Source organism: Mus caroli, unplaced genomic scaffold, assembly GCF_978045245.1.
Source record: "Mus caroli unplaced genomic scaffold, Mus_caroli_1 scaffold_10, whole genome shotgun sequence".
NCBI lineage: Eukaryota > Metazoa > Chordata > Mammalia > Rodentia > Muridae > Mus > Mus caroli.
The window spans coordinates 20,565,745-20,592,152 of record NW_028227265.1 but is presented as its reverse complement, the minus strand read 5'-3'; the positions used below and the strand labels follow the sequence as shown (position 1 = coordinate 20,592,152).

At 48.6% G+C, this 26,408-nt stretch overlaps 1 protein-coding gene across 4 annotated transcripts in view; it reads left to right on the top strand.

Annotated features, from left to right (window-relative positions):
• Nucleotides 1-26,408, top strand: part of Zfhx3 (zinc finger homeobox 3) — a 253,485-nt gene that overhangs the window by 198,881 nt on the left and 28,196 nt on the right. For all 4 annotated transcript variants that reach the window (XM_085843596.1, XM_085843598.1, XM_085843597.1 and 1 more), the window contains one exon: nt 9,818-9,925. In XM_085843596.1, coding sequence (XP_085699722.1) covers nt 9,818-9,925 — 108 coding nt within the window. The remainder of the gene's footprint in view (nt 1-9,817; nt 9,926-26,408) is intronic.

Sequence of the window (26,408 nt, the reverse complement as noted above, 5' to 3'; positions counted from 1 at the left end):
TCAGTTTTGAAGGCCAGAAACAAAACCAGTTACCTGCTTCTCCCTTAATTTGCCTTTTTCAAAAATACCTTAAAAAAAAAATCCATAGCTCACTTTGGTGTTGTCAAGCCTTGCCTTCCCTGGTCTTGTAAACACCCGGGGTCTGCAGGGCAGCTGCTGCCCTCCCTTCCCATGTCCCGGTTCCTGTATGCACTGCATCCATCACTGCTGCTGTTCCCGTCAGGAGAGCCATCCCTCAAGGTTCTTGCGTTTGCCCATTAGGTTCTAATCACCTCTCTTTAGTACCATTTCTGGTACATCCTGTTCATTTCCCACACACCTTCTTCATTTGTACATAGATGCCGGAGCCAGCTCACAGCCCTCCCTGCCCCCATGCCTTTTTGCATTAAGTATAAGATCTCCAGTGAGTCAGTTTTGACTCTGAAGGGCATACCAGTCTTCTATAATGGAAAACACGAGGTGTGTATGTGTGTGTGTGTGTGTGTGTGTGTGTGTGTGTGAGAGAGAGAGAGAGAGAGAGAGAGAGAGAGAGAGAGAGAGAGAGAGAATGAATGTGTGTACACCCACACACACACACACGCTTGCTTTAATGTACTCTATCACTCATGTATGTTTATCTATCTTGTCTTCTCCCCTTCAACTGTGGAGGCTTGGCAGTGTTTATTTGAAGCAGGGTGTTATTGAAAGACAGATGCTGTAGGGACTGCTCGGGCCTCACACCTGGAATGTTAAAAAGCTCTCAGGCAGATCTTTTCTGTTGAAAAATGTCCCTTTCTTCGGTGGGGGCAGGGGAGGGAGGTGGTAGAGGGGGCAGAAAAGAACCAGCACCCATCCAAGAAGCTCCCGTCTGCAGCCCTCCTGTGGTCCTGCACCCCTGATTGTTGACTGCTCCCTTCCCCCTCCCTCAGCCCCTCCAGATATTTTAAATGATCCATTCAAGACTTTGAAATGTTTTGGTCTCATGAGTGTGAATATGTGAAGTCCTTCTCTCCCCTCTATCCAGAGCCTCTCTCCCCACTCAGCTCCAGGGACCCTCATCTCACAACTGTCATGTCCTGCGACTTGCAATGCCTGCCTCCATCCTCCCTTCCCCAAGTAGCATCCTGAGTTGTAATCAGTATTTTTCTCCCAGCGACAAAGTTGTTTTTTTTTAACTGGCTGGAGAGAGGCACCTTGCTTGGTATCCAGGGCCTTGTGTTGTGCATGCCTCTGTTTTCCAGAATATTCTGGTTTGTTGTGAGGTCAAACCATGCAAAATGCTGTTTTACAAGAAGGGAGAAAGAGAAAGGTATGTGTCAAGGTGTATTTGTTAGATCATGTTTTAAATGATGTACAATTGAAGGTAAGGGTTTGGTTTTTTTTTTTTTGATTTTTGGGTTTTTTTAATTTTTGTTTTTGTTTTTATCCAAAGAAAGGGAAAAAAAAAAAACCTGCAAATCCACTGAGCTCCCAGAGAGCACGCCTCCTTTGTCGAGGCACTGACATTGAAGTGTAATTTTTCATGGTTATTTGGACTGGAAAATGGGGGTGGGGGGGAAGAAAGGGAGAGATGGGTCTGCGATTATTTCCCATAAATGACAACACAATCACATCACGCTCTGCTACAAACTTGCTCGGGGAATTTGCCTGGTTTTGTTTTTTGTTGTTGGTTTTTTTTTTTTTAAAACATTTTACGTGTGGCAGCAGCAGCAGCAGCAGCAGCCAGAGAGCTCCACAGAAAGTCCAGGGACGCTAATTTCTGCTGAACTCCGTTTCCTCCTGAGTTCTAGGCCCTGGCTGTGCCCCTTACTTAGCACGCACGTCGGGAGACGGTTTCCAGAGCTGGGTCTGTATTTTACAAACTGGAACTCGCACCTCTCAGTCATTCTATTTCATTTCATTTGAAACCTTCCCATGAATAGCCACCAGGCGAGTCCGTAACACATCCGTTCCGTTGTGCTTTGTCCCCGATCAGCTGCTTTTATCCTTTCTGGGATTCTGCAGGGGGCAGCCCAGGTGCTTCTGCTGAGCCCACAGATAAATGGGACCCGGTGCCGTGCGGGCTTTAGGCGGTTCCTCCCTTTTTCTCCTCTCTTGACCCCCACCCACCCCCTTAATTCTAGTGTGGTTTTGACAAACTGTTCAAATGACCAAGTGGCCTTGCCTGGAAGAGGAAAATGGCAGCGAGCTTCCAGGCCACACAATGGTAGCGTTCTTCGCTCCGTTCAGTGTCGCTCCCACAGGAGGGACTTTTCTCTGCAAGGCCACCGGCTCCAGACCCACATGGGCTCCATCCCGTGACTGCTGCAGTCTGAAGTGAAGTCAGTATGAAGGGGAAGAGGCGAGGAGCCTCCCGAGCTGCCTCTGGCCGCCCGATCCCCATTCTTCTTGCTTCTGTAAACATCGGCAGGATCTTCAGATATACAAAGGCATAAATGGTCTCCATCCCCCAATTAGTCATTTTTACCCGGAGTTACCTTCCCAGTGTCGACTCTCCTAGCTCAGTGCCACAGGCAGGTTGGTGGGATGGAGGGGGGGCAGGGGTGGTAAGAAAAGAGACCAGGGCGGTGGCTAGGAGGCTGGATTCCTTCAGTGTCTGCCTTCCACGGAGATTTTTCTGAGAGGCTCCTGGGAGGCTGGTAGCTCTGTACCTAGACCTCAAAGTGCCATCCGGAAAGCCAGGTGTAGCTGCCGGGTGTCTTGGCTGAAGTGAGCACCTCTCCGAGTAGAGAATTCCTCCACAGCCAAAGGTCACTTTAAAGACCCACGGGAGAAGCAGCCTCTCACTGGAGAGTGAGCACACATCTGATCCCATTGGGTTCTCTCTAGCCCTTTCCCGACCAGGCCCTCCTGGCTTCTTCCGGTGGGCTGGAATGTGTGGGTAGACGTCATCTCTGTCATCTCCGAGAAGGTGGCTGTGTGTCATGAGTCTTACACATCTTCCCCCTTTTCCAAGCCAGAAAGGTGAGAAATTGGCCTGTAGGCATTCTCGCCCTGACAGTCCTCCTGGCTGGTAGAGGGCAGTCCTCAGCAAACCTAACAGAGCTTAACACAGACACACACACACACACACACACACACACACACACACCCCGCCCCATGGGGCTATTTTCCTTGATGGGTCTATAAGAAGTATAAAATGGAACAGACACAGTTTTTTGGCAGCTTAAAGATAAAAAAATCCAGGTAACCGCTATCAGGTAGATGTGCACATCTGTGCCCTTGTTCTTTGCGCGTGCATGAGGATGCACACACCCCCACCATGAGACAAGAGATGCTAAGTTGCCAGTTGGTGTCTGTGGTAGGCAAGCCACACGACCTCAGGGAGCATCCTCGGAGCTGAGGAATTTTTACCCAGAATCCCTGATTGTTCTAAGTCACCTCTCAGGGAAGCTCCCAGCTGAACTATCTGGGATGGGAGGAAGTCAGCATGTAAGGGTCAAGAGGCCATACTCTGGTATGTCATTAGGTGACTCCATGCAGGATCAGGGTGTGACTATGCGGTGCGTAATGTCTTTGGTCACCATCTCAGGGAAGATGGCTAAATGTGCTGGAGGGGGCTGGGCAGGGGTGAGAATGATCCGCCCTTACAGTTATATAGCTAGCTTGGAGGGAGAAGACAAGGACCGGAAGGAACAAGATGGGAACAGAGCAGCTGTCTGTCCATCTGCATCGCCCGTTAGTTAGAAGTTTTTGTCATTTTTGTCACGTCAGAATTTTAACATGGGATTTTTCTTATTTGAAGCTTTAGGAAGTCATCTTTTCTGCCATGGGGTTTGACCTCTCTTGCAACATAAAGCACACACACTGTGCATGATGTCTGTACCCAGTAGAGGCTTGCCATTGATAAGAAAGTGCCCAGAGCACCGGATACACTAGGCCATTTCCTCACCTTGTCCTCGTCTTGCCAACCAAGCCTGAAAGAACAGAAGTGATTGGCTAGGTACAGAGAGCACGTGAGTCCTGGAATCCAGGGCCTCTCCACCCAGGGGCAGACGAGGACAAGGGAGAGAGGACAAAGCATAGCCTCCTGCCACCCTCCACAGAGATGCCAGCCACCCTCCATGACACCCCCGCCAGGCAGAGTGTGAGGTGCCTCCCACCTGCCTGGTCGGCCTTTCCTTGGGTTAATTAGGTTGCAAACAGGAGAAAGACAGAGCTTTAACCCTGCCTTCAAAGTAAGCAGGTTGGTTATTTTGTTTTTCAAAGAAGAGGTCCTGCGTACAATTAAAACTTGTTTCTGGTAAACCTCATTCCAGGAAGGATGGGCTTTTAACAAAGGCCTCTGACAGCTGCAGGCTATTTCATTTTTTTTAATGCCGAATGAAAAATCAATACATTTTTCTGGGTTATACATATTCAGAACAGGCCTGATATTTCCATTATAATGGAAAGCGGGCGTCTGCACACCTCGCCCGCCTGTCAGAGCCGCGCCATCACATTTTCTAAGCCACTGCTAAATATTTCAAACCTGATTTGATTGTGGTTCATGACAGCTAATGTTTCTCAGCTCTTGAGCCTGCCGACAGGCAAACGCACCCTATCCCCCTCCGCCGTGCGCCACCCCACCCCCTGCAGCCCCCATAAAAGAGGATGAACGATTTCATTCTTCGGGGATCACAGATTGGTGTGTTATTTAAGTAACATGTGCGTGTGAGAGCCTTGGGTACAGACACCCCGATTCTTAGGAGAATTTACAAATTTCTATCATATCGAGGCGTGGTGGGGGCTTTGTCAGGTTTGGATGAATCGCCATTATCCTGTTAAGAGTTAGGAGCATTGGGATTAGCCTTCATCATTGATTGACTCCCCTTTCCTTCGAGCCTGTGAGCGATTTGTAAAATACCCCAAATGGACGCATCACTCGACCCATTATTGGGGGGTACTTATTTTTAACTGGGACGCTCTCGTGGGTGACACTTGGGGAGCATGTGCTGTAGGCTGCTGGCTGTTTTCTGGGTTTGGCTTCTGCCTTGTTCCTCCTTCCACACACCCAAATCCAGGATGCTTATGAAACTCATACAGATCCCCACAGAGCTGCCAGCTGACAGACTGCCTCCTTCAGGAGAAATCACGGGGGCTAGGGGGACTCTCGTTGTCACCTTGATCAGGAGGGAGGAGAGAACGGTAATGGTTTACATCTGTGTGGAGCAGAGCGATGTGGGTGGGGTGGGATTTTCTTTTCCACCCTAGGTCTGTGGTGCTATGTCCTCAACCCCCTAGACTGCTTCTTTTAGGGTCACCTGAGGGCTCTGTCCTTCGCCTCACCAGAGGCTGAGAGTGAATAGAGCAGGCTGGGATACAAGGGGAGTAAGGAGGTGTCTACATCTCTGTCCGAAGCCATCTTTTACTTGGCAGTGGGAGGCAGATGGTAGACCATCTGGAAGACCATGCTGGTTTGCACAATTTCCTTGCATCTCTGAGCTGTGGGAGAGTTCCCATTGGTAGAGTGCTCAGGCATGGAGCCCCTTTTCAACCCCAAGCATATGGAGTGGTGGCTTGCTCACTTGAGATTTATTTATTTATTTATTTATCTATGTATGTATGTATGTATTGTGTATGTATGTATGTGTGTGTATGTGTATGTATGTGTGTGTATGTGTATGTATGTATGTGTGTATGTATGCAAGTATGTATGTGTGTGTACGTATGCGTGTGTGTATGTATGCGTGTGTATGTATGTGTGTGTATGTATGTGTATAATCCCAGCTCGAGTGCAGTGGAAGCATTAGGCTGAATGATTAACAGCAAATCTGAGGCCAGTCTGAGACTTGGGTCAAAAAAAGAAAGTTTCCCCTTCTCAGTTTGGCATGAAAACACATAAGATTAAGAGGAGTCACCCTGACTCGAAGGTCAGGGTTGGGCACCACCTCTGACGTAGGTCCCTGCAAGGTTTTAGAGGCCCCTCCCCTGGTACCTTTTCCAAACTCAGAATTGTATGGGGTGATCTGGGTTTTGCTGCCTGCCGCTGAGAACCGGGGCTGGGATGGAGGTGACCTCCTTGCCCACGTCTGCCACAGCCTTGAGGAAGGGTTCCCGCCGTGCCCTGGTTAGGATGGTGAAGTATCATTTCTTGACTGCTCCGAGGGAAAACTGGTTGCAAACTGTCCACTTGAGCTTTGAGGGTGTCATGGCTGCCGTGAGTGTTGGCTGGAGGGAGAGCAACCTGTTCCCCTGAGCCAAGGGCAGAATTTTTCCAGATAAAACCCACAGCCGACCCACGTCTTCGGCCGTTCTGTTGGCTGTCGGTAGTGGACCTTATAGAAAGCAGAACAGAAACTTGGCTCCTGGGGTGACCCCAGCCAGTTGCCGCCGCCAGCCACATTCTGCCGGGGCCAGAATGTGTAATTTGTGATATGCAGCGAGGAAAGCTGTCTCTTCATCCTATGCTCTGTCAGCTCAGAGTATCCAACGCACAGCCCCAGGGAGGACTGGGACTAGCAAGCAGCCCCAGCTCAATGGCCAGGCTCTGGCTCGGAGCCAGATGCTGTGGCACAGCCACCACACCTGTGAGGGGCCAGGACACCAATGCTTCCTTCCCTGTGGGTTGCCCAAGCCTGCCTGGGCTTTGGTGAGAAAGCTTGCGTGACATTTCTGGGACCAGTAAAGACACACGCTGTCTGCCAAGCCTCACAACCCCGAGCTGTCCAGACAGATTTGCAGTCTGCATCCCTCTTTTTTTTTTTCTTTTCTTTTTCTTTTTCTTTTTTTAAAACTCATTTCTCTACTGTTATTGGTATTCAACTCTCACGGTTTTCCGGTTACAGTCAGCCTCGGCTTTCATCCATTTTAAAGAGCCTCTACCCCCTCTTACTGTTGATGATGATGGTTTAAAGACAGATGGTGTAACTGCTTATGAATGTTCTATTTTATTTCCTCTGGACTAGACCATTCTCTCCGAGACATATATTGTTTCCACGTGCAGCCCAGACCTGCCTGCCTGCCTCCTAGCCAGCTGCCCTCCAGGCCTTGCCATGCAGAGGGCGACACCTGTAGGTCACAGGTGGAACTGCATCGGGACTCTCCTATTTGGCTAAATGAGACCTGGGTTTTTTTTGTTTGTTTGTTTGTTTGTTTTAAAAAAAGAAAAAGAAAAAAAAAAGAAAAAAGAAATAGGGGTGAGGTCACTGATCCCCTGTAAAGGAATTGTTCTTCTTTGAGCTCATATATAGTATTCTCTTAGTTTATAAATCACAGGTGATAAAGCAAAGTCTAGAAACTCACAAAGAATGGGTTTGCTCATCTTGAAGAAAAAAAAATCAAAATTAATAAAATAATAAGTAATAACAATAATAACAATTTCCTGAAGTAAAGTAACCTCTTTTAACTTGCCCCCCCACCCCCACCCCACCACCTTCTTGAAACGTGTTAGCCTTTGCTTCCTGTTTGCATGGAACAAGGAAGCAAGACAAAGCTCAGGCAGGCCCAGAGCAAGGGTTCTGGGAAGAGTACCACAGCCCCTTCTTACGATTTCCTCACATATTCCTGCATCCGTAACCCGCCCACACATCTCCATCTCTGCCTCCTAAATAGAATTGCTTAGAAAGCTTCAAGCCATGAGCATCAGTCCCAGGTAATAGCTCCCAACTCTGCTGTCGAAGCTGTGGGTGCTGGCCTTGACTTTGGTGGCCCAGTTGGGCATTTAACCTCCTGTGCTGAGAGACACCTTGGTGCACCGTGTGGGGAAATGTCTCCTGTAAGAGCCAGACCGTTCCCATCTAAGGTGGTCATGGGTGTGTGTGCCAGAGAGATGTGCCCATTGAGCCATTTCTCCACCAAATCCCATGTATGTACTTTATCAATACTGCCCATGATTGATGCCATGGAACATATTTATGATGCCCAGCTAGTGTGCATATGCCCAATTTAAATGCTGGTTAACTTTCTGCGGGTATTGCCATTAAACGATGGATTTTTACAACCATCTTATCAAAAGCCTAAAACTCGCAAGCCACATCTTCCCTGGACATAAGATGGTACGTGCATCTTCTGGTACAACTGACTCGGTTTTTTTTTTTTTTTTTTTTTCACGCTTAAGCCCTTTTCCCCCCTCTACAAGGCCATGAATGCTGTTAATCCTGAGCTGTATGTCTAATGAATGTCAAGCCACGAATGCCTGGTTTTTGTCTGTGCAAACTAAGGGAAAGGCCAGGAGACTCAGCGTTAACTTTGTGGTGCAGCGAGCCAAAAAGGACACACAGGAAATCCAGAGAGCGAGCCCTGAGGTCAAGCAAAGCAAGCAGTGCCCAAGGGCTTGCCTCTAGGGCTCTTTGCTGTTGGGAAGACAGACAGACCATTCTTCAGCCTTGGAGTTCATTTTTCTAGCCATTGATACCCTGCCATCTTTCTACAAGAATTAGAAAAACACAAATCTAGAATGATCCTTTTTTTGGCCTTGAGTGTTTTTTTGGAAACCCCTACAGGTCAACTCCCTGTGGCTTATTTGACTACTGTGGGCTAGAATTGAGAGGCTCTTTGGATGGAAGTTCAGAGGTCACCTGAATTCCTTTAAAGGTAGGGCCCAGCCTGGGCCACAGTGTAGGACCTTTGTTCCCCAAACAAACAAAAATGTGGGCATGTGGTCGGAGATTCCTATGGCAGTGTTGGCTAGAACCCCAGTCCAGGGTTCTAAATTGTTTCCCAGGCTTGACTCCTGCTGAGTCTGTTCTGGGCTTCCTGTGACGGGTGTGGGAGTGTGTGCGTGTTCGTGTTCTCGTGCTTCTGAACCGGGAGAAGTGTGCTCTTTAGAGTTCCCGCATCACGCCAAGTGATTCCCACCTTGGTTCCTTTGCTTGGTTCTTTAAAAAGTTAGTATCCCGCATGTATAATGTAACCTGCACATGGCCCCTGTGCCACGAACGGCTCATATATGGAGGTTAGGGAATGCATTTATGGGGTTGGTTCCCTCCTCCTCCTCCTATCTTTATTGGGAATCACCGGGTTGGCAGAGTTTCTCACAGAGTCATCCTGCAGGCCCCTGTTCTTCCTCTGAATGTGCCGCCGCCGCTTCCTCCTCCTCCTCCTCTTCTTCTTCTTCTTCTTCTTCTTTTTTTTTTTTTTTTTTTTTTTTTTGGTTTTCTCGAGACAGGGTTTCTCTGTGTAGCTCTGGCTGTCCTGGAACTTACTTTGTAGACCAGGCTGGCCTCGAACTCAGAAATCCACCTGCCTCTGCCTCTGCCTCCCAAGTGCTGGGATTAAAGGCGTGCGCTACCACCACCCAGCTTGAACGCCCTCTTCTTAAATGTGTGCTTTGGTTAATGATCCAGCTGGCCAGAGGAACAGAGAAAACAATCCCCACCCCAACACCCTAAGAGTCTTTCTTTCTCCTCAACTGGGGCATACATTTGGCTTGGTAGTTGGCCTACTTTCAGACATGAGAGTTCTGCTGTACATCTCACCCCTCTGCTTAACCCTCCCTATGCCCACAAAGCATATCACTGATGTTCTGTGACTCTTGAGGACCTAAGTGGCTCCAAGAACACCTGGCCATCATGTGGCCCAGGCACAGACACTGCCAGGCCAATGGGGGCCTCGGTCACTGGGTCCTATCTAGTCTCCAGCCAGGGATGAGCGACGGCCTCGCTCAGGTGGAGGCCCTCAGAACCTATCTGGAAATACCTGACAGATACACATCTAGCACCCACTCAGAGCCCCACGGCAGCTATCCCTGAACTGAAGTGTATCCTTAATACGGCCAGCCTCGCCAGACCACTAGGAAGGACTGTCGCTGACATCTGTCTTTTGTGGTTGGTGATTCTCAGGCACAGAGGACTAGGGAGTCCTTCATTGCCTGCCCAGCTTTCGTCCTTTACATCTTTGTCTTTCCCCTGCATTTCAGAGGAAGCCATTGAAGATGCCGAAGGACCCAGCGAAGCATCTGCTGACCCAGAGGAGCTGGCCAAAGACCAGGGGAGCGGCGGCGAGGAAGGGCAAAGCAAGAGGGCAGGTACTTTACATAGGCATCCTCAGCCCCTAGACCTTGTCCCTGGGAGGGGTGAGGCTGGCAGCAGGGAGCAGACCACCCTTCATCTCGCCCAAAAGTGTGCTTGAGACAGGGTCTCGCCATATATCCCTGGCTGGCCTGAAACTTGCTGTATAGACCAGGCTAGCCTTGAACTCACAAATATCCATCTGCCTCTGCCTCTGCCTCTCTGCGTTAGAGGCGAGAGTCATCATGCTGTTTTTCTTTCTCTTTCTCTCTTTCTCTTTCTCTCTCTCTCTCTCTCTTTCTCTTTCTCTTTCTTTTCTTTCTTTCTTTCTTTCTTTCTTTCTTTCTTTCTTTCTTTCTTTCTTTCTTTCTTTCTTTCTTGCACCCTTTACATTGAGCACCAGCTGTCTGCAGTTTCTGGGTAGCGTTTCTTAGGCAGCCATTCAGCATGGATGGCTTGTACTCCTCCTTCTGTAGGCAGCCTGGTAAAGACATTTGTCAGGCAGACCTTGGCTGAGGTCACCCCTGATTCTCAGCCTCAAGGTAACCAGAGGCGGTGAAGGGTGGGCATTGTTCTGCATCCGAGGACCTGAGTGGGGCCTGCATACTTTTCCCAGCATGCCCCTCTCCTGGGGCAAGCGTCCACAGGGGGACAGCAGTGTGGATAGGCAGGGGGACATTTTAGCAAAAGCAGAGCGAATTGAAGGGGCCAGGGCAGGAAGTACTATTTCTGGAAAAGCCAGTGCCAAGAGAGGAGAGCAGCCATTTCTCAAAATGACAGGATCTCTGTGCTGAGGGAAGAAGAGCTGAGGCTGAGAGAAGCTCAGGGTTTGGAGGGAGGAGCTGAGTCATTTCTGAGAGGATTTACTGGGCTCACAGACACCACCACCACGCTAACAGGAAGTGCTGTGACAAGCAACAGACAGTATTGTTAGGCCAACCTGAGTCTTAGCACCGTGCTCAGTATTACGAGGCTTTGATTTCCTTCTTTTTTTTTTCAATCTTCCTTTCTTTCTCTCTCTCTCTCTCTCTCTCTCTCTCTCTCTTTCTTTCTTTCTTTCTCTTTCTTCCTTCTTTCTTTCTCTTTCTTCCTTCCTTCCTTCCTTCCTTCCTTCCTTCCTTCCTTCCTTCCTTTTAAGAAAATATTTACCTTCTAGAGTCTGTATTGGTTGGGCCTTTGTGACTTTTGTAGGCAAGACTGCTCTTAAATCATATTGAGGGTTGGGGCTTGGCCTTCGTTATTTAAACAAGATACAGAATCTTGGAGAGAGGCCAGAGGAAAGCAATGAAAGTGACTGAAGCCTGGGAAATCCTGCCTCTGTGAAGAGACTGCAGGAATGGGAAAGGGCAATGTCGGAAGTCTTCGAGATCAGAAAAAACCAAGCAGGCGCAGGGAGGGGACATGCCGTGAAGCTTAGTACTCAGTGCTTGCTGAGAGTGAAGGATGGGATCAGACACCCTGGGAGAGCCAGGGACGAGGGGCATGTACTGTTGTAGGAGGCCCCTTAAACATGGGGAGGGGTGTTTCCACCTGTGTTACTGTCTTAGTTAAGATTAGTTCCATTGCTGTGAAGGGATACCCTGGCCAAGGCAGCTCTTATAAAGGACAACATTGAATTGGTTGGGTTTGGCTTTCAGTTTCAGAGGTTTAGTCCATTATTATCATTTTTTTTAAGATTTATTTATTTTATGTATATGAGTACACTGTATCTGTCTTCAGACACACCAGAAGAGGATATCGGATCCCATTACAGATGGTTGTGAGCCACCATGTGGTTGCTGGGAATTGAACCCAGGACCTCTGGAAGAACAGTTGGTTCCCTTAACCACTGAGCCATCTGCCCAGCATGCAGGCAGACATGGCCTGGAGGAGCTGAGAGTTCTACATCTGGATCCACAGGCAGCCAGGAGGAGGGTCTGGATCACACTAACCAGACTTGAACGTATATATGAGACCTTCAAGTCCCATCCCCAATGTGACCCACTTCATTCTAACAAGGCCACACCTATTCCAACAAGGCCACACTTCCTAATAGTGCCACTCCCCATGGGCCAAGCATATTCAAACCACCACAGTTACCTTGGCTACACCGAGACCCCAGTCTTTACTAAACAGTTAAGGTAAGCGATAAATAGACAGTCTAGATAAGCAGCCAAACATCATGTGCCCCAAGGGGAGAGCTAGCAGGCCCCAAAAGCCCTATGTGACCTTCTAGGTCACCTGTGTGTTTTCATGGTCTGGGTGCTTGATTTCTAATCACAATCCTCCCATTTGCTGGGTGACAATGCTTAGTCTCTAAACCTTTCTGTGCCTCTGTGTTTAAATGAGATAGAGATTAAGAATAATGCCTCGTGTGTATTATTTTACTACGGGAAGCTTAGAACAAGGCCCAGCACGTAGTAAGTTTTGTGTGTGAAGTTTAACAGTCAATCAAGAAGCATGCAGAAAACCAGTAGCAAGGTTCTTAGCCTTGTCCATTTAAAATGCTACTTCTGTGTGTGTGTGTGTGTGTGTGTGTGTGTGTGTGTGTATACACGCCCTAACTTCCATGGCTTCTGGGAATTTTGAAAAGTTATCAGGAGTACCAAAACGGGGGATGGTCTGGCCCCTGATATTTGATGTGTATATTCCCTGTACCCCATGTGGGTCCTAAAGACATTATTAAAGGACCATTGCTTGCAAAGCTCCTACTGTGTGCCACACCCTGCGCAGCCACTTCGTGTTGTGCTTTTCACACCCATGCATCCTGTACAGGACAGGCTCTGTTGAGGGCAGTTCAGTTAAAACTCATCTAGCCTTTATGATTCTGAGTGAGCACTGCCCAGCAACCAGGCCACTGGATGGTGTGAAGCGAGAATCATGGAACACACATCTGTAACAAGGCTCTCTCTGTATGCATTCATCCATGCAGTGGGCCCACCTCTCAGTCTTTACCTTGGAAGATAGGGAGAAACAGCAAGTTAGGGTGCACCTTGTCAGAGGCACAGAAACAAAGGCGTCTTTGTTGACCCCTCTTAGATGAGCCTCCTCTGACCTGAAGTGTAATTTTGTAATGACAGGCTTTAACAAAGCTCTTGGGACCATTTTTGAACTTGGACTGGGTATGGGTGCCGGCAACCTTTCTGTGCCTTCTTTTTGGGTCCTTGTTGGTATTTTGTAAAAACTATTATTAAGAAAAAAAAGAAAGAAAAAAAGATCTACGTTTCTTTCATTTGTTCCCCAAATTGAGCTGTTCCTATCTGATCAAGCACGATGGGGGTGGCTTCCTCTCCACAAACAAGTAAATAGCGATTTCACAATTTGTCGCGTTGATTAGTAGCTGCTGCCGATGCAGATTAATAATATTTCAAATGGGTCTGGATAATTGGCATTTTTCTCAGCTATTGATTATGTAGTTTGGAGGATTGTGCAGGAATGGATAATCTTGAAGATTTTAGTTCCACGTCTTTTGTTTCTTTTTATTGAAACAAGGCTTGTGTGTACCTCCCCGTGGGCTCCTCAGTGATACAGTGAGCAAACCAGGTAGTCATCTGTCAGAGAGCCCAGCGCCTGTGTTCCTTGCTCCGTGCCAGGCACTAGGCAGAGTCCCAAGGATCACGAGTTTAGAGAGACCTTGGTCTTCAGGGTATGTGATGTTATCTTGGGGTTTTCAGGGTGTTTGCCATCAAAAAGAATATCGCAGGGACTTGTCTGTTGTTCAGAACGTTCAGCGCCTTAGTGGAGCTCATGACTCTGAGGAAGTGAAATTTAAGTTTTGTTTCATTTTAGCAAATACAAATTCAAGTAGCCACATCATATGGCTCAAAGAGAACAAGACTAACCCCAAAGAACCTGTCACAGGCTCACGGGCACTCTGACTCTGTGATTAGCTAAGGAGGAGGCTGCCTGTCTGACCTTCAGGTCAGGTAGGCCACAGGCTCAGACAGGTGCTGCCTGCTTCCTAGCCGGGTGGGCGGGGCTTATGACCCCAGTCCCAACCCCTGCTTTATCCCAGTTGCTAGTGCCTTCCCTTCATGCCATGGGCGCTTTCCAGACGTGAGCATAGCCAGTTCTCAACCCTATTGAATTTATACCCTATAGACATTGATAAATTTATAGATGCTATAGACACTTTTTAAAGATTTATTTATTTATTATATGTAAGTACACTGTAGCTGCCTTCAGACACCCCAGAAGAGGGTGTCAGATCTCGTTACGGATGGTTGTAAGCCATCATGTGGTTGTTGGGATTTGAACTCAGGACCATTGGAAGAGCAGTTAGTGCTCTTAACCGCTGTGCCATCTCTCCAGCCCTATAGCTGCTATTGACATTTATACCCTATAGACATTTATACCCTATGGACATTTATAGACAGCTACCCTCTCACTTCTGCCATCATGCGGTCTAGGAAAGTTAGCTGGAATGGGCTCAGGCAGGGTGCAGATAGAGAACTGCATCCCAGCCTGCCCACCCCTACCCCCACCCCTATCCCCACCCACCCACACTTCTCCGGTATGGGTTTCTTACTCTAAGGGCTTGATCCGGTTGACTTCTCCAACCGAAGAATGAGTATCAGACTCCAAAGTTGTAGGGTGAAAAAATGAAGATACAGGTGGTACCAGTGGGTACAAAAGTGACCTGGATCTTCTTCTGCTGGGGTGTGGCCACTAATGGCTCCGCTTGTAAAACCACTTCCAGAGGCAAGCCCAATGGGCTGAACTCCATCCCTGGACCCCCTCCCCCACTACACACACACACACACACACAGTGGAAGGGAGAAAACCAGCTGCAACCTCCACATGTGCACCTTGACACATCTGTGTGCTTAGGATGCACCCACACTAAATACCAAGAACCTCAGGTCACTGTCACGGAAAGAGCTCTAGGTGTGAAGTCAGGAAGGCTAGTCCCTAGCTAGTGTGTAACATTGGCTGGGGGAATTTAGTTGCAGACACCTTGAGCGCACTGCCTGTAAAACACGGTGCACTAACACCCACCCGCGGGCGCCATGATAGTGAGTAGCGGTGCATGTACCAGCCACTGGTTAGCAGGGTCACCACAGTGTGAAGCTTTCCTCCGGGCCACTGGTGGCAGGGGCGGGGCGGGACAGGGGAGCGGCTTTGCTAATGCACTGCCATTTCCTCCATCCAACTCTGTGGTTTCTCCTCTCTGGAACTCGAACATGACCCCCCTGTCATCATTTGTCGGAGTGGATTGGAGCATGAGCGTTTGAGATTGAAGAGCCCCCAGTGTCCCCCACTAAACGGTGATTAATGCTGTGATTAGCCAAAGCCAATCATTAATTGCTATAAATTAAGTGATAGACAATTAATGCGGCGCTTTATCACCAATAATTAGGGGACAAGATGGAGCTCTTGGCAAAGAACCATCGTGAGATGGTTATTGAAAGGCTGCAGCCACCATGGTCTCTAGCCACAGAGCGCCACAGTCTGGCTTCAGGGGACTTGAGACAGGATGACTCTTGTTTTGTAAGAAGGGGCGGAGCACCAGCCTAGTCTGGAACAGAGGCATGTCGATGCTCTTAAAAGTCCCCAACTGCTGTGCCTGTGTATACTTTTGTTAAATTTTCTGTTAGAAGTGTAGTTTGAGTGCTCTCTCTTTTATGGAGATGGGGCCCAAAGGGATTCCACTCCTATGTATTTATTTATTTATTTTTCAAATCCACGATGCTCACCTAACACAGAGCAATTAGTGCATCGGAGCGTCCATGATTTGAATCTATGGGAGATTGCTATTAGAGAGGGAATTAATGGGTAGCTGTGGGGGAAAGTGTGTTTATGGGGCTGCAGTGCCAGTGAGCATGACTCCAATCGGATTTGACATGTTTAACATAAATGTATAGTGCACGGCTCTTGCGGCATATGAATAATTCCTGTGGAGCCACCGCCCTTCTAATTACTGAGTTTGGGGGAAAAAAAAAAAGGCAGGTCAGGCACATCCTGGTGGAAATGTATTTCCAGCCCGTCCTGCTCCTCCACTTCTACAGCTCTGTATAAATAGAGATGCCATTGTATGGGGGACTTAATCCCGACAATGGAATCTGTCACAGGATGGAAGGGGCTGCTGCCTTCTCCTCTTCCTCATCCCCTTTCCTCCCTCCTCCTTCCTCCTTCCTTCTTTCCTTCCTTCTTCCCTCCTCCTTCCTCCCTCCTCCCTCCCACCCACCCATCTTTCCACTCCTTTTTAAAAATCAGTTAGATATCCAGAGACAAAACAAGGTGTATGCCAGGAGGAAACATTATGGGTTGGGGAATTTGAAAATTCTGGGGCCGTCAATGTTTCATCAGATGAGGCACTGCTGAAGGGTAGCATAAACCTCAAAGAACATTAGCTACTAAAGTCAGAGCATTAATAACTTCTGTCGGTCTGTAATATAGCAAGGGCCTAGGGGAAGGGTTCAGATAGGTTTTCTCTCCGGGCATCACCATGGGTACAGACAGCACCACGCCCATGCTTCTTGGTGGGATGTGGGAGACTGCAGACTCTGACCTTGTCCCATGTCATCACCGACCATTCGGTGGACCAGTGTCACTGCAAGTGCCATGTGAATACCTCTGAATGGTCCATCACTTCTAACCAACCAGGCCCATACGCACCTCTGCGGAAGTAGCCCCATTCTAAATCTTTCTGGCTCTTGCTTCCTATGCTACCTCACCCCAAAATATGCTTACCTTTGCAGTCTAGTGTGAGTAGGGAATGCTGGGAGCCTCCTTCACGTGGCTTCTTTAGTGGCCCGTGTCCTTGCCAATGGACACTGTTTCTGGGTTTTTATTTTCACACAGCTACAAATTACATAGCTGTCAGCGTTTCTAGGGTCCACTTGTTCCCTCACCCCAACCCCCCATACCCTCTTTGCCATTTCCAGATTGCTTTTATCAGAGCTTGGCTGCTTACAGTCGTTGCAGGCAAAATTCTGTCTCAGGACTGAAAACAGACCACCAACTATTTTTATTTTGGCAAGCAAAAATAGATACAGGGCATGGTACACAGTTAGGCTTGCCTGAATTCCAGTCATCCAAAGCTTGGCTCTGAAATTTTATATTGTTAGGTCATAAGTGATGAGACCCAAAATCCTATCAGCTGAGCGAGTGTGTGTGTGTGTGTGTGTGTGTGTGTGTGTGTAGACATGCAAGAAAATGTAAGGAACTTTGTAAAGGAAGTGTCATGTGTGATCAGACAGTTATGGCACAATGAAATGAGAATTCCTCTTAAGGTATGGATTGGGGATGTGGTGTGTAAATGAAGGAGTATGGAAGGTACATGTAGATCTTTATCATCACCATGGGAAATATTTTATAACAGGTAGCTCAGCCAGCAAGCGCTTGCTCTGTGAGTACAAGGAACCTGGGTTGGAACCTCTGAGCCCATGTTTTTAGAAAGCTGGGTACAGAGCATGTAGTTATAATCCTAGCTCCAGGAAGGTGGAGTCAGGTGGATCCCTGGGACTTACTGGGCAGCTATCTAGCCTACTTGATGCCCTTCCGGGCCAGAGAAAGGCAGCACCCGAGAAATAACACCTGAAGTTATCTCCTTTGGTTCTGTATCCATGCACACACATTGCACATGAATACCCCGGCCTGGGCAGATACCCTGTAGTTGTGCTTATGATTCTCAGGCCATGGCCCTGTTCATCTCCCCCTGCCTTGTCTGAGCTGCAGCTTTCATAAAGGCCTTCTGGATCCTAGCAGGATTCTTTCAAACATAGCCCATGGGACATCACTTTTCTTAGGCACAGCTGTCCTCCTTGGGCCCTCTCGTGCCTTGATTTTGCAGCTAGAGCACTGTGTCCCGCAGATTAGGGACCCCTGGGCACGTCAGAGCTGTGATTGACTTTCTCCATGACCCACCAGCAGGTTCTTTAGCCTCCTGGGTTAGACATCCATCCACTACCTTACAAGCTGAAGAATATATAACACGGTCACTTTCTCTTATTATTTGATAAATGGAGAAGTCATGGCCAGTCCTGTGCTTCTTAAGATACTCTGTCCTGGTCCACCCTGTATGAGACAGGCAGTGACTATGTGGCATCTACTAAGTGCTGCTCGGGACTGCTCTGAAACATCCCTAAGAGCCTAGCATGGCACAAGGTACTCTGAGCTGTAAGTTACTCTACTCACTCTTGGGGGGCATCCATCCCTGTTTCATGTTGCTGAACAGAAGAGGTAAATTTAGGATGCTTCCCCTTGCCTAAAACCAGGGTCTCTCTGTCATATAGGGTTCCACAGCCCAATGTGGGCTCCTGTTAGTCCCTGGAACTCCTGTTCATTTCTGAAAATGAGACCATTGCAGCAAGTGTCCAAGACATTACAGCGTGCTAGACTTTGTGGTGTGTTGCGCCTTCTGCTGGGCTCCTGGAAGCCCTGTGAGTAGAGGATGCTGCAAGTTGAGCATAGTTGATCAAGCGCTTGTGGTCCCCCAACCAGGATCTGATGGAGGCGAGAGCAACACCCCCTCCACCCTACCCCATCCCACCCCAAGCTGACTACTGAGCCTTACTCCCTGGCCACGAGGACCAGTAACCTCCTGTCAAGGGACCTCTGCCCAGGGTGGGAAAAGGCACGTGGGAAAACGTTGAGCCCCCGACCTTCCACAACGGTGCTTGGGTACCCCTAGCCCACCCCTGTGCACTGTCACTTAGCCCCTGCTCTAGGAGCTGTGAGCAGGAGACCCCATAGAAGCTCAGCCTGGAGCAGACCTGGCATTCTCTGTGCTGGACGGAGATGACTGACTGACTGACGAGTCAGATGTTTCCAATCTCCCCAATCAGTGCTGGGAAAGGCGAGAGTGATTTCCATTTTCTGTCAGAGCTGCACCAGGACTGGGGAGAGAGCTGCCCTGTCAGGCTAAGGGAGAGTTTTGTCTGGTTCTTCATGTCATGGGCACACTCCTAAGCTGCTGTGGCTCCATTGATAAAGTTCAGTCAGAACCCTGGGACGTTAGTTTTGAACTAGGAAAACTCAGGAAGAGTGTGATTAGTTCTATTTCTGGGATCTAGGCTGGCTTGGAACCCACAAGGTTCCAAAGTAGATCGATCCTAGCTGCCCTAAAGGATGTTTGAGCCCAAGAGGACTGAAGGGCTCCCAGGACTGAAGGGCTCCCATTAATCCCCTTGGGCCGTGCCCCATGGCTTGCGTTTCCATTTTACGTTTGCTGGTTTGTTGTAGCTTTTCGAGGCAGGGTGGAGAAGGGACACTCTGTGGCCCCAGGCAGGGCAGGTTGCCTGAATACTACCGATTAGCAGTCAGGAAGAGGTCTCCTCCCCAGGTGCTAGTCTGATGGTGGCAGCCAATGCATAGAAGGCATTAAATAGACAGACAGACAGAGCTGGTCTAAATGAGGTGGTGGCTGCTTTGACTGGTGGTTCGTTCACAAGTCTGACACAGAGGGAGCAAGGTGTCTTGCATGTGGCAACGTGAGATGTCCTTTCGGGAGCTCCAATCAGCGTAGTTAAGCATCCTTATGCATATTTCAAAAAGGAATTGGGGCAGCAGATTGATGCCTCGGATATAGGACATGGTACCGTTTTCTCCTCAAAGCTACAAAGCAAGCAGCAGCCAGCATCCACCAGTCAGCGCAGGACCACTGTTGGACCACGAGGCTTCCAGTGCTCCCCAGAGAGGCAACTTAAACTAGGGGGACAATGACCCTCACAGCTCGGGATACCGTCCAGTCTGCACTCCCAGAAACAAACTTGTGCAGATAGAAGCCAATGTAGCTCTGTTCATTCTCCCAGGGTCAAAGTTGTGGGGATGTCGGCCAGGACCAATTGCTGGTGCATAGGGCAGGAGGCCAGCACTGTTCCTTTGGGAAAAGTGGGAGGAGCACACAGGTTTTGCCTGGTTTTCCTTGAAGTTCTCCAAGACCTATGTGAGAAAGGGATTTCTCAAGACAAGTGATCTGTCATTGTGGGCTACACAGCAGACAGAACAAATGCATAGAGGCGATACTTTCTAGCCTCCTGGCTTTGAACACGTGTCTGTATTTGCTTTTAGACTGAGTAGGTTCCCTGAGGGACAACTGGGTGTGGTCCTTAACCTTTGGCTAGAGATGTCTTGGCTTGGAGACCAGGGCCTGTCTCTTTTCTTCCCAAATTAAGCTAAAAGTTCCAAGTCATTGCGTCGCTGGAAAGTGGGCCAACAGGTCTGCGCATGCTTGCAGGTTTCTTTAACTTAAATTCAAGTTAGAGCAGAGACTCCTACCAGTGACAAAAAAGCGCTGAGCGGGTAGCCCTTCTCCAAGTGTGGTCCCTGAACCATCTGCCTCACCGGGGAACTCACCAGCAGTGCATTCTCTGACTCAGACCTACAGAATCAGAGCCTCTGTGGGTAGGGCCTGCAGTCGGTGTGCCCTGCAAGAAGTTCAGACACCCTCTAGAGTTCTATTACCCAAGACTCTACAACCCCAGAGACAAAAGCAAGAGCCATCTCTTTATTTATAGGCTGAGTCCGGAGCCCCTCCTAGAGCAGAGAGAACTGAACTTGACCAAAGTCAGGTGTGTGCCTAAAAGAGACACAGATGCTTAGCCTGGGCAGCTCACACCAGAGATGACAATGAGAGTTGGGACAGAAGGGAGCTGGCCACAGGGACAGTGTCTCCATGAGAGTCTGGGAGTTCTTCAGTGAGCACAGCTAGTCAGTAACACTTCCTTGCATCTGTACTCTTCTCAAAGCCTCTTGCCACCCAGTCCTTGTTTCAGGATGCAAGGGCAAACGGCGATGCCTGAGAGTGTCTGGATGTTCCAGTGACCAGCCTGTCTTGTTTGTAGCTGAGCTGGTAGAGGAAAATTAACCTCCTTAAGTAGCAGTTGTGCCCATCATAACAAACTGAAGTTGTCTTAGGAAGAGTCTTTCTAGAAACAGAAAGTCAACGTAAGAACTGTATGGCATGCCGGAACTGCGTGGGCATCGTCTTCTACTCTGGGGTGGCCAGACGACCTGCTGAGCAGGCTTTCTAGAGACGCACAGAGCAGTCCAACCTGAGATACCACTCTCAAGGAGATGCCTCACTAGGCTGGAGTCAGGCATGGAAGAGAAGCTCGAGTTCTTACAGGAGTGTGCAGACCCTCCCCTGCCGTGTGCTCAGAAGCCTGCTTCTGTTCACTGGGGTCTCTCCAAAACCTCTCTGAAGCATCCCTAAGTGCCTGGCTGGAGGCGGACTGAGACCATGCACACCTAGAGACAGTTGGCAGCGAAGCAGACTCTTTGAAGGAATGTTGTCCTCTGTACTAGCAGAGGAAGAGAATTTAGCCAGCTCTCTGGCCACTTATCAAGTGCAGTAGCTCTACAAGAACAGAGCCAGATAGCCCAGCTCGTCCCCCGGGAAGGAACTGCAAGCAGATGCCAAGATTAGCTCCACTTGCATCAACGGTAGGAAGATCACAAAGTCTTTCTGGAAGCCCGGTGCTCATGCTGCTGCAAGTGAGTTGGAAGTCTGCGGGAAGCTGAGGGAGATGGCCTGAGGGAAAGAGCACGCACCTCACCTTTCTCTTAACGAGCACCTTGAGCCGAATGGGCCATTTTCAGAGCCTCCAAAACATCTGCGTGTGGCTGGGGTAACCTTCCCAACTTGAACACTTGAACGTGAAGTCGTGTGAGAAAGAAAGAAAAAAAATCCCCACTTAGTCAATGGAGATAGATAAAAGATTGCTGTAAATTTCTAGGGCAGGTGGCAAGCTGGTTTACGGAATGCAAGGCGGTGAGAACCCCTGGCTTACGGAAAGTAACATGAATTAATAATCATTTAATTGGCTCCTCCATTATGTTGCTGGTTTGGGAGATGGAAGTTCAGATGGAGGGGCTGTCAGCGGTGCTTTAGCTAAGAGTCTGATGTTAAGAAGAAGTGGGGGTGGTGCCTGCTTCTGGACTCTCTACAAGTATCAAATGTCAGACAGTTATCCCAAGTTCTCGGTGAGCTCACCCCAGGACCCCACAAAGGAAGAAGCGCAACACATTGGTAAATATCACCTTCAAGGGACATAGTCCCAAGATGGACAATAGAGAAGGAACTTCCAAGTGACACGGACAGCTCAGCCCCTACTCAGGATCTTCCCAAGGTAGTGTCCCTGGCTCACAGCCTAGTGTTCACCACCGGCTACAGTGATGGGAAGAGGAGCTCTCCATGGGAACCCAGAAATTAATTCCACTCCGATTAGTCTTCTTATACTGTGAGGGGATATCCTTTCTGATGTCTTGAGGAAGCCAGAAACTGAGACCTCAAGGTTCCTCTCACTTAGTTTCTATTGTTTCTCCACATTTCTCCCAAGGCAGCAGGCCCTTCCCTTGCTTGCCTTCAGCACCACTTGGCTGGAAAGAGGCATGCGCTGTGCCATCTGCAGTCCAATGGGGGATGTACCTACGACTCCCTTTGCTTTCAAATTTCAGTGACCCAGGTTCAGAACTTGTGAGTGGAGATTGAGGTTCAGTAGGAATTGGTTCTAGGAGGAACGTTTTCCCTGTGAGTTACAGAGACAAGCATTTTAGATACCATTCTCCCTCCCCGCTCCCCACTCCAGAAGCCCGCCAATGGGAGCTGTTCTTAATAACGGATATGTTTAAACACCATAAAAGCTTTTTATTGAAAGCTGCAAGCCAGTGCTGGGTGTGGCGGCACTTGGGAAGCAGAGAGATCTCTATGAGTTCAAGGCCAGCCAGGTCTACATAGAGAGCTCCAGGACCACATAGAGAGACCCTGTCTCCAAAAGGAGAAAGAAAAGAGGAAAGTACAAGCAAATGTGCATGAAGTCAGGCGAGCTCTCTTCTCTCCCCTGTTCTTCTGATGAGAGGAAGAGGGGTAGCTTACTACTAATTACTAATAAATAGCTGACACACCTCACTAATAGCTGACACACCTCACTGGTGATCATTTTCAGAAGTTAAATACTGGCCAGATAAAATGTGAGAAGGTCAAAGTGTATATAAAGATTGATGTTTCCATTCACAAGGGGTCTCCCCCACTGAAGGAGCCATGCACGGACAGCCGTGGTTCCCCCCCCCCCCCATGTAGAGGAATCTCATGGCATCAGATGGAGATGCAGGCATCGGTCCACCTTTGTCCTTGTTGATTTTAGCGGCCCACCCTCCACAATTTAAGAGGATATGGCAGACCACCACCCTGGAAGCCAAACCCCAAAAAGTCTTCTGAACTCTGTAACAGCAACAGGCTAGTCTGTGCTGTGTTACGCTGGGCAGCAGACTGCCAATTGCACAGTCTATACATGTGTCCTGTTAGGGCCTAGTAGAGAGCTTTGCACAGTCACACTATCTCATTCGCCGTGCCTTAGATAGCATGCCTCGAGTCCAGCATGTTGCCCGTGGAGGACTCGTTGAGATTTAACGGTTTTTCCTATGGCATCATAACTGCCAAAGGTGGCGGGTTGGGGTTGGGGGACAGCCTTAAGGAGCAAAGAAAACAAAACTCCTCTGAGGTTGTGCACAGCATGGGTCCACATACACACCTTTCATGGACAGCAGAATTTAAATGCCAAGCCACTTAATTATAATATTTAAAATAACGTAGCTGCTGGATGAACTTAGAAATTACCCACAATGCTGTTTCCTAATATGATAATCACTTCCTTCTGTTTTCCCCTCAGTGCTGACGGTTTACATATCTGTGACCGAGCCTGATGCTTTGCATTCCTGATCTTTCATAGCTATCATTTTAATATCAATGGCACGCAAAGGAATGGCTATACCGTCCCTCACTGTATCACTGTCTCTGCCCTCTCTTACCTAGTTTCTGCTTCTTTGTTTCTTCGATCCCACCCTGAGTATTAAGGACTGAACTCAGCCTCTGGCACACACTAGGCAAGTGCTCCACCCCTGAGCTGATCTCCTGTGCTTTCTTTGTATCAGGGTCTGGCTAGGTTGCCCAGGCTGGCCTAGAACCTGCGAAGCCCTCCTGCTTCAGCCTTTCTGAGTAGCCGTGTCTCCATTCCTGCTTGGGTTGTTTCCACTCTTTTCAATCATTATTATAAAAATGGCTTCAGGGAGTTTTTGACCTTGCTGCTGACTTAATGCAAAGATTCCAGGCGCTGACTACTTAAGCCATGTCTGGTTTCCGTGGCACATCTGTTGCCTCTTCACTGTCGTGACATCATAAGAGGACCTAGAGTGACCGATAATCGTTTTTTTTTTTTTTTTTTGTAAATGGCGTTTTTGGTATTGTAATATCCCTGCTCTGGCATTTTATGAGAAGAGTCCAGAAAGTCTTCGGAACAGAAAACCACAGTACTTCTTGGTGTCCTTGCCACCACATTGGCAGGAGTCAGGTAGACATGGATTTCGAGACTATGGCCCCTCTTGAAGTTGTTCAGAAAACCCCGTGGCTCACAATAGATAAATTACGCAGCACGCTGGTGGAGAACTGTCGGCTCCCATGCAGAAACTACGCAAAGGATCCTCACCCCGACTTGCTAGGGATTGGATGGTCCAGCAAGGGAAGGGCTAGTGTCAGATGTACTTGACCTAACTGCGAGGAGTAAGCAGTCTTCCTACCTCCCAGGGAAATGCCGGAGATGATGTAACTGTACAAAATGGCACTTTAATTAAGAGATAATAATAATAAAGGAACTGGTGAGCTGCGGAGGGTCTAATGTCCACTTCTGCACAGGTTTTCTTAAATAACAATGTTAAGTTGTCCTGGGTAGAGAGAGAGGAGATAAACCTAGAAGTTTTGAGTACCAGTGGGCCTGGTATTTCATATACAGCTGGGCTGTTGTGTTTCTGGGAAGGAGGAATGAACAAGCCAGTGTGCTATGTGTGTGTGTGTGTGTGTGTTTATGTTGCTGTGTCTTGTTTTTACTTTTTAAACACTTTGTGATGGCTCCTTGGCTGTGACAAAAGAACCTTAGAATCCAAAAGCAGTTGGAGTTTTGTTGTGGGGAGAAAGGCATTAGAGATTCCCTCTCACCCGCAAGGGGGGTGGCTTTAGATACCAGACTTCTCGCCTCTGCCACCTCCCTGTGCTTCCTGCTTTGCATTTGGAGGAGGAGGATGGACTCCTGTCCTGCAAGGGAACTAGCTGGTGGCGTTGTTTGCTTCTCAGCTCTGAGACTGAAATGGCTTGGGGGATCTCAGCCTCCCAGCCCCTCCACTCAGGCTGCTGAGTAGCCAAACAATCCCCAGACAGTCATAGCACGTGATGGAGGCCTTTAGCACACAGTGCCATTGTCCCATAGCAAACGCAGGACTGGGTGGGATGGGCACCGGGGGTAGAGCCTGCTTGTACCTTGGTCACCTCTGCTGTAAGAGGGCTCTCCTGTTCCCTACAGTAAGCTCTGAGCCTAACTTGATACCTAGCACTTGGAAGGAGGGGAGCAGGCAGGATGACTTAGAACAACAAAGCCTTACAAATAGTCTATTTGTAATTCTTTGGGAATTTCACACAATGTGTTTGGGTGATATTTGCCCCTAACTCCCCCAATTCCCTTAGCTCCTCCAGGATCCACCCCCATCTCCCCATCCCTCCCAACTTTATGTCCTTTGTTAGTATAACATTACCACCACCACCACCGACTTTAATTGGTGCTGTCTGTAGAGTTCCTGGTATGAGGCCAAAGCAAAGCAGTATCTTACAGGACTACTGCACCCACGAACACATAGCGGCTACCGTTGCCTCCACAGCACCTGCTCAGGATCCAGCCAGTCAGCACTCAGGTGTGGAATTGGATGGAAGAGGAGCTTATCAGCTCCCGCCCCTCACTCAGACACTGGACAGCCAGTTTTCTTTGAGGGAGTTGGAGGTGAGCCACGCTCCAGTGCTCGGACAGCAAGTAAGCCTGAAGAGAGAGCATCATTGGTGGCTTCTGCTCACCCCACCCCTGGCGTCCACTTGAAGAACTAACATGTGGAAAATAAGAAGCCTGCTCAGGGCAGACGGAGCACTTGGAGCTGTGGAAGTGCTCATGAGCCCCGAGTCCTGAGACAGAGGGTTGTGTGATCATTGGTGATGGAGGCTGGGAGATGGGAAATGGGCCGTGGGGGAACTGGTCTCAAATGTCGTAGCACCTAGTTAATCAGCAGCCAGTCCATCAATTAAATACCCCCACCCATCACCTATCACCTTTCAAGGGAGAAGGAGTAACTCCCATTAAGACCGAAATGGGTTTGAAGTCGATCCGAGACAGATTAAAATACTGTTATGAATCTGTGTCGGGAGGAGGAGGAGGGGGTCTGTGTAGAATGTGCCTGAGCTTGTACTTTTTAAATAATAGATGCCCTTGCAAACTTAAGGAGACCAGGTTACCAAGATAACAGGGTTAAAGGTCACAAAGTATACATTCTGGGAAGAGCATCAACTTCCTGGAATATTTCTTGTATTTGGCAATTCGGGAAAAAAAATTATGGCCCTATGATTTCAAGGAGTAAAATTTATTTTCTCAAACGATTGATCATTAAAGTTACACAGTTCAGGGAGTAAAGGCACTTGCCGCCAAACCTCACAACCTGAGTTCAAAACCCAGGCCCCACGTGTTGAGAGGTGAGAACAAACTGTAACAA